This window comes from Triticum dicoccoides, chromosome 3B, assembly GCF_002162155.2.
Source record: "Triticum dicoccoides isolate Atlit2015 ecotype Zavitan chromosome 3B, WEW_v2.0, whole genome shotgun sequence".
NCBI lineage: Eukaryota > Viridiplantae > Streptophyta > Magnoliopsida > Poales > Poaceae > Triticum > Triticum dicoccoides.
Window position 1 is genome coordinate 545,320,674 of NC_041385.1, and position 12,197 is coordinate 545,332,870.

General features: G+C 44.1%; 1 protein-coding gene across 1 annotated transcript; it reads left to right on the plus strand.

Annotated features, from left to right (window-relative positions):
• Positions 1 to 3,469: 3,469 nt before the first annotated feature.
• LOC119276993 (cellulose synthase A catalytic subunit 4 [UDP-forming]-like) lies at positions 3,470 to 8,987 on the plus strand. The gene is made up of 13 exons (XM_037558188.1): positions 3,470 to 3,742; positions 3,816 to 3,928; positions 4,048 to 4,099; positions 4,191 to 4,338; positions 5,004 to 5,270; positions 5,357 to 5,699; positions 5,792 to 5,929; positions 6,468 to 6,593; positions 6,689 to 6,901; positions 6,979 to 7,225; positions 7,303 to 7,502; positions 7,613 to 7,966; positions 8,061 to 8,987. Exons 1-13 carry the CDS (start codon positions 3,577 to 3,579, stop codon positions 8,643 to 8,645), a joined length of 2,952 nt encoding a protein of 983 aa, XP_037414085.1. The 5' UTR covers positions 3,470 to 3,576; the 3' UTR covers positions 8,646 to 8,987.
• Positions 8,988 to 12,197: the final 3,210 nt, after the last annotated feature.

Consider the following 12,197-nt stretch of genomic DNA (forward strand, 5'->3'; position numbering starts at 1 on the left):
ATTTGATATGTGGGTGGACCGGTTCTTCGGCGCTGTTCTTACTTGAACAAGCAACCCACTTATGATTAACCCCTCTTGCAAGCATCTGCAACTACAAAAGAAGTATTAAGATAAATCTAACCATAGCATAAAACATATGGATCCAAATTAGCCCCTTACAAAATAACACACAAACTAGGGTTTAAGCTGCTATCACTCTAGCAACCCATCATCTACTTATTACTACACAATGCCTTCCCTTAGGCCCAAGTATGGTGAAGTGTCATGTAGTCGATGTTCACATGATACCACTAAATGAAGCAACAACATACGTATAATCAAAATATCGAACGAATACCAACTTCACATGATTACTTATAATAAGACTTCTCCCATGTCCTCAAGAACAAAAGTAACTACTCATAAATCATATTCATGTTCAAGATCAGAGGGGTATTGAATATGCTTGAGGATCCTAAACATTTAATATTCCACCAAATAAACCAACTAACATCAAATACAAGATGTAATCAACATTACTAGCAACCCACAGGTATCAATCTGAGGTTTTGGGACAAAGATTGAATACAAGAGATGAACTAGCGTTTGAGATGAGATGATGCTGGTGAAGATGTTGATGAATATTGGTTGTCCCATGATGAGAGGGTCATTGGTGGTGTCCATGGCTTCGATTTCTCCCTCCTGTAGGGAAGTATTCCCGGCGGAATCGCTCCGCCGGAGAGCAAAAGTGCTCTTGCCCAAGTTCCACCACGAGACGGCAGTGCTTCATCGCGAAAGTTTTCTTTTTTTTCCTAGGTCAAAACCCCTCATATAGCAAAAGATGGGCACATGAGGCCAGCTATGGGCCCCACAAGGCATCAGGTCGCGCCCAGGGGTGGTCGCGCCCTGATGCCTTATGGGAAACTGGTAGGCCCCCTCCGGTATTCCTCCAGTATTTTTATATATTCAATTAAAAAATATCCATGAAGTTGCAGGTCATTTGGAGCTCTATAGGATAGGTATCTCCGTTGTAGCTATTTCAGGTCCAGAATTCCAGTTGTCGGTAATCTCCCTCTTCATGTAAATCTTGCAAACTAAGAGAGAAAAGGCATTAGAACTGCATCATAAAGTGGAATGATGACCAAAAAATATAAATAACAGTAGGAAAACATGATGCGAAATAGACGTATCAGGGTCGACGGATCTGGAGATGAAGGACTCGGGTTTGCTTCTCGCCATGCCGGAGACGACCTAAGATCGCCTGACGGGATCTTGGGTCCGGAGGGGAGTGGAGTGAAGTGGCTCGGGATTTGGTCCGGCGAGCGGATGGGGAGTAATATGAATATATGTGGGGTCGGGTGGGCCATCATGGGCCGGGTACGACATGGCGGACGCGCCCGACCATCCCATATCTACCATATTTGGGCTGGATATGAGGGGTGGCAGTCAGCCCGGGTGTTTGATGCCCGTCTGGTCGAAATTTCATGGCTGGCCAGTGACCGGGCGACCCGCCCGGGCGTATGAGGCGGGTTTGGGGCGCCCAGCTATATATGCTCTGAATTTGAAGTTCAAACACATTACCATGTATGAGATATGAAAAATATATTCAGCAATGAATAGTGGGATTTACTATCCGACACTATTTAATGTTGACATTGTTTTTTATTTCGTACCTTGTAAATGGTAATGAATTTGAACTTGGGAATTTCACATGCTAATAGAACATCACTCTTAACATCCCCTATTTTTTTAAAGATTTTTCTGAAACTTCAAAACGTCATTTCAACGTGGTTTTCACTAGTTCCACTAAAAGTTAGTTTTTCATGTGATATTCTCTCTATGATATTAGAGAGAATATCACATGGAAACGAAGTTTCAAAGAAAACTTCGTGGAAACCACGTTTAAAAGTTTTGAAAAAATCTAAAAAAAAGAAATGTCAAGATGGTGATGTTCTATTGCTATACTAAATTTCAAGTTCAAACACATTACCATGTATGAGATATGAAAAAAAATTCAACAATGAATAGTGACATTTACTATTTGGCATTATTCATTATTGATTTTGTTTTTTGTACCTTGTAAATGGTAATGTATTTGAACTTGAGAATTTCACATTCTAAACATCATTCTTACATCCCGTATTTTTTAAAAGATTTTGTTGAAGCTTCAAAACATCATTTCCGTGTGGTTTTCAACGATTTCCACCAAAACTTGGTTTTCATGTGATATTTTGTCCTAGCCTTCTTTCCCCATTGTACTCCACATATGTCTGCAACTCCTCCATTTGTGGTATGTTCTGAGATCTTCATTCAATCCTTATCATTATAAAGAAATAGCAACCAATTCACCAATTATTTGTGAGGCAAATCTAATGTTTAACACCTCCCTTGGGTTCATGATTTGAACGAAAACACCTGCATCACAGGGCATGTGTAACTCTTGTGATGTAAAATTGAACAAGTTAACCGCAAATCAATCAGTTTTACACCAACATCAACCCAAGCCCCAACGTTTCTCTACTACAACCCTACATCTAATTGCACATAGACAAAAATAGAACAGGCAAATGAGCACAAGTGAAGGACATGGCGTACCTCCTTCTTTACTACAGACATGATCGTCATTGGTAACCGTGATTGTCCGCTGGTCGCCGTTGCCGTTGTGCAAGAGAGTAGGAAGATGATGCATCGTCGGCGGACAGAAGGGAGAGGAGGGGCGAAGTGTGTGAAGTGGAGGGGCGCGACCTAGTCCGCTGGCTCAACCCGATAGAGTGTTGATTTCATGGGGCCTTGTGGGACCCACCACCCATGGTTGGTTCACTCAGACATTCCGGCCTCCTCCCTTGCCAGGTTCGCTATTTGAAAATTCTCTGAAGGTTGCTTTAGACCGAGATCAGAGAGTACGAGTGCTGATTTCACGGACTAAAATTTGAGGGTTCAATTTCGACGACATAGCTTTATTTCAGACTTCACTCTCAGCTCAGTGTACCAGGACATAAACTGCACATCTGGCAACTTGCTCCAATTTCGTCCTCCGCGGAGCACGACTCCCCCACCCTCCTCGCCCTTCGCCGTCGCGTCGGTCGCGAGTTAGAAAACGTGCTGTCAAAAGCGACGCCGCAACGCGAGCGATACCTTCTTGCTCTCACCTCGCGACGGGCCCCGCACCGACGACACCAAGCACCACCAACCTGCCCCCGACCTCCGACCCTCCCGCCTTGCAGGTTACGCCCCGCCCCATCGCCCGTCACCTTCGCTTCCAAACCCCGCAAAATCCCTCCCTCCCGCGAAAAACACCTGCCGCAGGCCGCCCCGCCTCTGCGCCCCTCCCCTGCCCGCTCAGGCGCCCAACCCTTTGCTTCCATTCTTTCCATCCACCCGCCGATGCGATGCCGACGCCCCAACCCCACCCACCGCCTGCCAGCGCCACGCCACCGCGCGGCCGTGGCTATATCACCACGCATCCAACCTCCGGCACGCTGAGCCTATCCCTCTCTCTCCCACTCCACTCCCCACCCTTCCGGCCACTGCCGCTCCGCCCGCACGCCGGCGAGGAGGGGTGAGTAGTAGCGCGCGCCCCGACGAGGAGGAGCCACGATGGAGCCGGGGGCCCATCCTCCCTGCGCGGCCTGCGGGGACGGCGCGCACGCCGCCTGCCGCGCCTGCAGCTACACGCTCTGCAAGGCTTGCCTCGACGAGGACGTCGCCGAGGGCCGCGCCGCCTGCGCGCGCTGCGGCGGAGAGTACGCCGTCTCCGACCCAGGTCCGTTTTCCTTGACAGAAGCTTAGGAGTCCAGCGAGGGGCTTTGCGCTGACGAGTTTGCTCTCTGTTCCAGCGAATGGCAAGGGGAGCGCCGTGGAGGAGGAGGAAGCGGCGGTGGAGGACCAGCTCGTCGCCGAGGGTCTGCGTGGGCGGGTCACAATGGCGAACCAACTCAGCGATCGCCAGGTGAAGTCATTTATTCGTGCAACTGTTCGGTTTTGTGTAGATCAGCTGAACACACACCCCTCAAGGAAGGGGAATTTCCTACAGTTCTGACAATGTTGGATGTGATTTTGGTGCAACAGGATGTAGTAAGTCATGCCAGGACCCTTAGCAGCATGTCTGGAATTGGGAGTGGTAGGCATACTTCTCTACTTTGCTTGGGCTTTTTACCTTACCCTGATGTCGCTTAAGTACTGAAATTTTTTCACTCACTCTGGATGTGAAGAGTTGAATGATGAATCCGGGAAGCCCATCTGGAAGAACAGGGTTGATAGTTGGAAGGAGAAGAAGAATGAGAAGAAAGCCTCAGCAAAAAAGGCTGCAGCTAAAGCACAAGTTCCGCCTGTGGAAGAACAGATCATGGAAGAAAAGGAGTATGAATTACGCATCCATTTATACATCCTTAAAATGATTACTCTAGAGCTTCTACTTGTATATATGTATCCATGTCTCGTAACAAATGAAAATCTGTAAATCTCTGGTTCACCATTTTTATAGGTATTATCATATATAGTTAGCTGATTCACACCAAAGGTTTTTTTTAGACGAACTAGATGCCAGTTATATTTGAAATTGACCTTAAGGTCTCGTGTGATTGCTATCTTACCAGATCCATATACAAACTTCTATATTTCCCTTGTACTGGGGAAAATAGCTTAAACTAATCTGGAGATGTGATATTGTATTCACACTTCATATCTCATTAACATGCTTCATTTACACCTTAGTCACACAATTTGTTGCTTAACTTGGCCTATAACCATTAACCACACCTTGTTTATACATCTTAACATCAGGATCTTCCTAAGTTGTTAATTTAATATGTTTTCTGCTATTATACTCTCCCCTGGCTTAGTTCAAGACCTTTTTGAGCTTCACCTCTGCTACATTATAAAATGACATGGTGTTTTGTTGAAATGCATAGTGTCACCTTCCCCATTAGCTTAGGATTTTGGGTGAGTTGGTTGGTTCATATAATTCAAGCGTTTTAATTTTAATATGCTGACAATTTATTGTTACACACCAAACGATTTTGCAGTTTGACAGATGCGTATGAGCCACTTTCCCGGATCATCCCTATATCGAAGAACAAGCTCACACCTTACAGGGCAGTCATCATTATGCGGCTAGTTGTTCTCGGGCTCTTCTTCCACTACCGTATCACCAACCCTGTCGACAGTGCCTTTGGTCTCTGGCTGACTTCAGTCATATGTGAGATCTGGTTCGGTTTCTCCTGGATCTTGGATCAATTTCCCAAGTGGTGTCCTGTCAACCGAGAGACTTACGTCGATAGGCTGATTGCACGGTATGCTCGGTAGTAGTACCACTAAAACTGTTTATATATCAGTAAGCATTGTTTGTACTGAGTTACATAATCCATGCATGTTACAGATATGGAGATGGAGAAGATTCTGGGTTAGCACCTGTGGATTTCTTTGTCAGTACAGTGGATCCACTGAAAGAGCCTCCACTAATCACTGCGAACACTGTGCTGTCCATTCTCGCGGTGGACTATCCTGTTGAGAAAATTTCGTGCTACGTCTCTGACGACGGAGCTGCCATGCTCACGTTTGAATCACTTGCTGAAACTGCGGAATTTGCAAGGAGATGGGTTCCATTTTGCAAGAAGTTCTCCATTGAGCCACGAACCCCTGAGTTCTACTTCTCACAGAAGATTGACTACTTGAAGGATAAAATACATCCGTCTTTCGTCAAGGAGCGTAGGGCTATGAAGGTATATTTCTATTGGACAGTTTGACAATGTCCTTTATTTTGGCAGTTTCGTTTTGCTGTTAGTCATGTAAATAAGCATTGTGTTTCGTGCAGAGAGATTATGAAGAGTTCAAGGTGAGGATAAATGCTTTGGTTGCCAAGGCTCAAAAGACACCGGAGGAAGGCTGGGTCATGCAGGATGGGACACCATGGCCTGGGAACAACTCTCGTGACCACCCCGGCATGATTCAGGTAACTTGCTTTTCACTATTGAAAGATCAATCCAGGAAATGTTATGGGTTCAATCATTTTTTAATAACATATAAGGCGATCTTTGACAGCAACTGTAAGTTCTTACCTCGTATTGAAGTTTATACATGTCATAATAATGAAGTTTTATATTAAGATATAAGCAACGGCAAATTGCTAACTTTCTTTAACCTCTTATAAGATATTAAGACATAACGAAATGTTCATGATTTATAACCTCTACAAAAATGATCAGGATCTATCAGGTAGTTAATTTTCCAGGGCATTGTATCTTAAATCATTCATTTATTGTTCAGCATACAATTAGTTACCATTGTCTCAAATGTCCTCATTGAAGCTGAACTTACATGAGATCAGGTTCCACTTACATGGTTAAGAGCGAAGTCGTGGTTTGCAGAATTGATGCTTCTCTAATATGATGCTTGCTGATCCTTCCAAGAAAGCCAGCGAATAGTTACCTTGTGGATGATAGCGCCTTGTTGAAACTTACCCTTATTGTATTTCTGACTTCTGGTTGCAGGTTTTCCTTGGTGAGACCGGTGCTCGCGACTACGATGGAAATGAGCTTCCTCGGCTAGTATATGTTTCAAGAGAGAAAAGACCAGGGTATCAACACCACAAGAAGGCAGGGGCTATGAATGCTCTGGTAAATCCTTTTTAGAGAGAACTATCTCATTTATTGTTTATTTTGACAAAATTCGCTTGGATACAAGGTTACTGAATAATTATCTAATTTGGCAGGTCCGAGTGTCTGCTGTTCTGACAAATGCTCCCTACATTCTTAACCTTGACTGTGATCACTATGTTAACAACAGCAAAGCTGTGCGTGAAGCAATGTGCTTCATGATGGACCCTTCCGTTGGTAGAGATGTCTGCTATGTCCAGTTCCCACAGAGATTCGATGGGATTGATCGCAGTGATCGTTATGCCAATAGGAACGTCGTGTTCTTTGATGTAAGCATTATGCCGCTGATGTGTATTCCATTTAAGTATCTTTACCCAACTTATATGTTCATACTTATCATGCACAGGTTAACATGAAAGGGCTTGATGGCATCCAAGGGCCGGTTTATGTGGGAACTGGTTGTTGTTTCTATAGGCAAGCACTCTACGGTTATGGGCCACCATCTCTGCCTGCCCTTCCAAAATCTTCGGCTTGTTCATTCTGCTGCTGCTGCTGTCCTAAGAAAAAGGTTGAAAAAACTGAGAAAGAAATGCACAGAGACTCCAGAAGAGAAGACCTTGAGTCTGCCATTTTCAATCTACGGGAAATCGACAGTAAGTGCACGAACTATGTGGAATAAAACGTTCTAAATCTTAGAATTGTGTTTTCGTAACATTGGTTGCTTTTGCAGACTACGACGAGTATGAGCGGTCCATGCTTATCTCCCAGATGAGCTTTGAGAAGTCGTTTGGACAGTCTTCGGTATTCATTGAATCAACTCTTATGGAGAATGGGGGTGTTCCTGAGTCTGTAGACCCTTCTACACTGATTAAAGAAGCCATTCATGTCATTAGCTGTGGATATGAAGAGAAAACTGAATGGGGAAAAGAGGTTAGTTCTTGCTCTTCAGTGTCTAGACTTATGTCGAATTACTTGACGATGCCCCAAGTTATTTTGCTCTGTTCACTAGGCATGACTGCTTGTTTCTGCTTTTTTGTCAGCTTGGTTGGATCTATGGTTCAGTTACAGAGGATATTCTGACTGGGTTTAAGATGCATTGCCGTGGGTGGCGATCTATCTACTGCATGCCGATAAGACCCGCATTCAAGGGATCGGCCCCAATCAACCTTTCCGATCGTTTGCACCAGGTTCTTCGGTGGGCTCTCGGTTCTGTCGAGATCTTCTTCAGCCGGCATTGCCCGCTGTGGTATGGCTACGGCGGTGGACGTCTGAGATGGCTCCAGAGGCTGTCATACATCAACACAATCGTCTACCCCTTCACCTCTGTCCCTCTTGTCGCATACTGCTGCCTGCCTGCCATTTGCTTGCTCACCGGCAAATTCATCATTCCCATTGTAAGATTTCTCAAGACACATATACATTCGCATTGAACTCTGATGACTATCACTGTTTAACAACGATAACATTGTTCACATGCTGTCAATATAGCTCTCCAATGCCGCGACGATATGGTTTCTTGGCCTCTTCACCTCCATCATCCTGACGAGCGTCCTGGAGCTGCGGTGGAGCGGCATTGGCATCGAGGACTGGTGGCGCAACGAGCAGTTCTGGGTCATCGGCGGCGTTTCTGCTCATCTCTTTGCCGTGTTCCAGGGTATCCTCAAGATGGTCATCGGGCTTGACACCAACTTCACGGTCACGAGCAAGGCCGCGGAGGACGGTGATTTCGCTGAACTGTATGTGTTCAAGTGGACGACGGTGCTGATCCCGCCTACGACAATCCTTGTGCTCAACCTCGTCGGCGTGGTGGCTGGGTTCTCGGACGCGCTCAATAGCGGGTATGAGTCATGGGGGCCGCTTTTCGGCAAGGTGTTCTTCGCCATGTGGGTGATTATGCACTTGTACCCGTTCCTCAAGGGTCTCATGGGCCGCCAGAACCGGACTCCTACCATCGTCATACTCTGGTCCGTCCTGCTGGCCTCGGTCTTCTCCCTCCTCTGGGTCAAGATCGATCCCTTTATCACCGGTGCCGAGACCGTCGCCACCGGAGCCTGCAGCAGCATCGACTGCTGAGCAACTGCCACTGCTTGGAGGTCCAGGCAATTGTTTGCTGGTTAGCGGATGTGTGTATTTGATCAATGTAAAGACCTTTGCCCACCATTACAGAGGTGATGTCGGCTACTATTTTGTGTCGATTTTTTCATTGCTGTTGACTCTCTTATGGAAAGTTTTGATGTTAAAGCTGCTGGAATTGTGAGCGGCCAAAGTTGAAGTTCTTGTAAAGCATATGTACTTGTAGAAGGAAACATGTACTTCCATGTACAGAGAGAACAAAAAAATGGCATGAGAGCAACTTGAAATTTGTATCTCATATGAAAAATGATAAGATTGTCAGCTGTGACTGGCCTTCTAAAAGGAAACATATGTCATTTCTCCATGAAGATAAGAAATTGGCCGGGGGTAATCCTCCTTTTCGATAAAATGTAGGTAAGAATTAGCAAACAGGTTGTACCCCTGGCCTTTTTATAATTGTATCGACAGTTTGGGAAAATGCTTCAAACTCTCAATGCAACTACATTGTGTTCCTACAAGCTAAAGCCAGTTTCATTTCAAAAAAAAAAACCCGCTAAAGCCAGTTCCCTTTTTCCGATGTCTAACTTTGTGGTCGCGTGATTCTAGTTTGCCATAGAACTACTCTAACCAAGTGTATCATCATCATCATCTAGCACGACCTTTCCAGCATCAGCTTTTTGACTACCGTTTTCCCCACTACAAACATCAGATCGGAGTGCTGATTTCCGCGTTCTCAGTGAAAAGGCGCACTGATGAGACATCAATCGCTGCTACCTAATTTTCACGAGGGCATGAATTAGAATTATACACGCGAGGAACACAGCTCATAGATGGATTATCCTATGTGTCAAGAATGATGTGGTTAAATGATGCCCGGTGTGCTGCACTAGTGATGCAGCCTAGCTATATCAATCGAGTGCTAGCGCTAATGCTACTTATGGGGTGCATTTAGCTTGCTATATATCGTGGCCAGCGTGGTGGGTAGTGATTGCATCAACCTAGGGGCATGAGTGGGGAATCAAGCCTTGGTATATATGATGCTTGTACTATTCAATCATGAGCGTTCATTAGGGCGGCGATCGATCCATCATTTTCCCGGCAAATTGCCATGGCAAAGCGTGCAATATGAATCGACAGGCTACTGTAAAGTAAACGTCCTTCACCGGCCTGGAGTTAACTGATCTACCGAGCAAGAGCATCACCACATGCCTGCTGCATCCGTGCAATCTGTACAAACAGGAGTACGAGTGTAGAACCGCGCGTGCAAGATCGCATTGTATGATTACCGTCAACGGGGTACTGTGAAAAGAAAGATCACTGCGGCGCCCTTGCGAAGTGGCAGCGCAACTCAAAAGCGTGGCTAGCTGTGCATCATGTTGCGAGGATGGCGAGGGACCGGCATGGCCTAGCCCGCCAAGCTGCGCTCTGCGTGCATGCATGATGGCCGTGAAAGAGCGCGGTTTCGGTTGGCGGCAGAGTACGCTTCAAGCCTAAACTAAAGTGAAACAAAAATTAGGCCGGCCAGTCCACGGAAAAGCCTAGCAAAGGAGATTGAAGCACTACTCTTGTCCAGCTCTCATCACTCTCTCCACTCGACTTCCCCTCACTCGTTTACATACAGATACACACACCCACACAACCCAAACAATGACTCACAGTCATGCATGTCTGCTTCAGTCACCTAGGAAACCTCACTGGTTTCTTTCTTGACTTTATGGAAGAGTGGAAGGACATCAGTCTGTGACATGCAGTGCGGACATAAACTGATGTCCATAAGATTTTGGCTAGTGTTTTTATTTATTTATTTATTTATTTTGACAGCATTCTGGCTAGTGTTTTACTATCTCGGTCCTGATTTATTAGTCCCTTTAGTGTTTTGTGTCAAAATTTGATCATAAATTTAACTAATAAAATGTTAATGCATGTCACTAAAAATATAACCCTGAATACGAGCGGGACTAATAAATCAGGACGGAGGTAGTAGTACACAAGTGATGCCCTTTTCCTTTTTTTTCTTCTTGTTCAAACTTCAAGGTGATCGATCATTACCCACGTCGGTCCATGATGCAGACTCCTCCGTCCTTAAAAGAGTGCACTTTCCACTTTGTTGGAAGGTCAAACTATCTTAAAATTTGACCGAGTTTGTGCAAAAATATGTCAATGCTTTTGAAACCAAATAGGTATATGACGAAAATATATTTTAACCTGAATCTAATGCTACTAATATGAGAGCATAAATGTTGGTCTATTATTGTAGAAGAGTCAATTACACTGGGGGTGCTACAACTTGGCGCAAATGGTCACTTTGGTGCTAGAAGTTGTGGTGTACATTGAAGTGGTGCAAAAACTTGACATTAACATGCAAATACGGTGCTTATCTCGTTTATGTACGTAGTATGTGCTGACTAGGCGCATGGGGCCCGGGGTCAGCCGCTCGACCAGAGAGAAGGGCCATGTGGCCTGATTTTTTCAAAAACGCCCTTGAATTTTTTTTTTAAAAAAAAATCCATGTTGACGTGGGAAGATTTTGTCACCTCTGTGAGATGTGAGTCCCGCATGTCATCCACAACAACGCCCACGCAAACGAGGTGGCAAACCAGTGCACCCGTTTCCTTCGTCCGGAACGAGTAAAATCTTTATCTATTGTAATGGCAGCGCATGTGGAGGTTAAATGGGCTGCAGATCTTGCGGTTTCTTCTGCACCTGTTAGTCTTTCTTATTTTTCTGTAGAAAGAATCAAAATTATAAGTGTTTTAAAAAAATCTAAATTATAATCGCAGTAATACAAGTAATGAATGAATATTTGTGTTTATAAAAATTTCACATATTATTTAAAAAATATTTATGAATTATACCAGTGTTTTCATAATTTACAATTTACAAAGTTAAATTACAATTCATAAAATTATTTTAGGTATACAACATTTCCATAATTATATGCACGTTTGTATAGTTCAATGTTTTTATAACAAAAAATAATCATAATTTATATTTTAAACTGCTCATATGAATATTCATTTTCTATAATTTAAATCTAAGCCGTGACTATATAATATTTACGTATTAATTAAATATGTTAATTTTATTAAATGTCCATATTAACTAAATATTTTTTATAGGACCGTGATATTTGGCACTTGTATGGTGGATAGCAAAACTACCACACTCCTCCTTCCTCCCATATAAATACATGCATGCATGCATTAGGATATAGATTAGGGTGTGACTAACTTTCTTTCCACGTCCATCCCTCTCTCTAATTACATACATGCACTAGAGGACAAAAAAGTTGATGTCATCCTAGATTCTCTCATATTTCAAAAATTCAAAATGTTTTGTAGCTTAAACCATTGGTTCGATGCAAAAACCGTTTTCACATAAAAGATTCGTCGCGATGAGATCTTCAAAACTAGATCCCATGTTGGTATGTTCCGACTAATCTTTTTTCCGGGTCAAAAGTTACCACACCTCGGGTACATAAGTTACCAAGCCTGTGGTATGCAACTTACCGTGCTATTTCCACATAAGTTACAGGGGTTATATTTTTCAGCA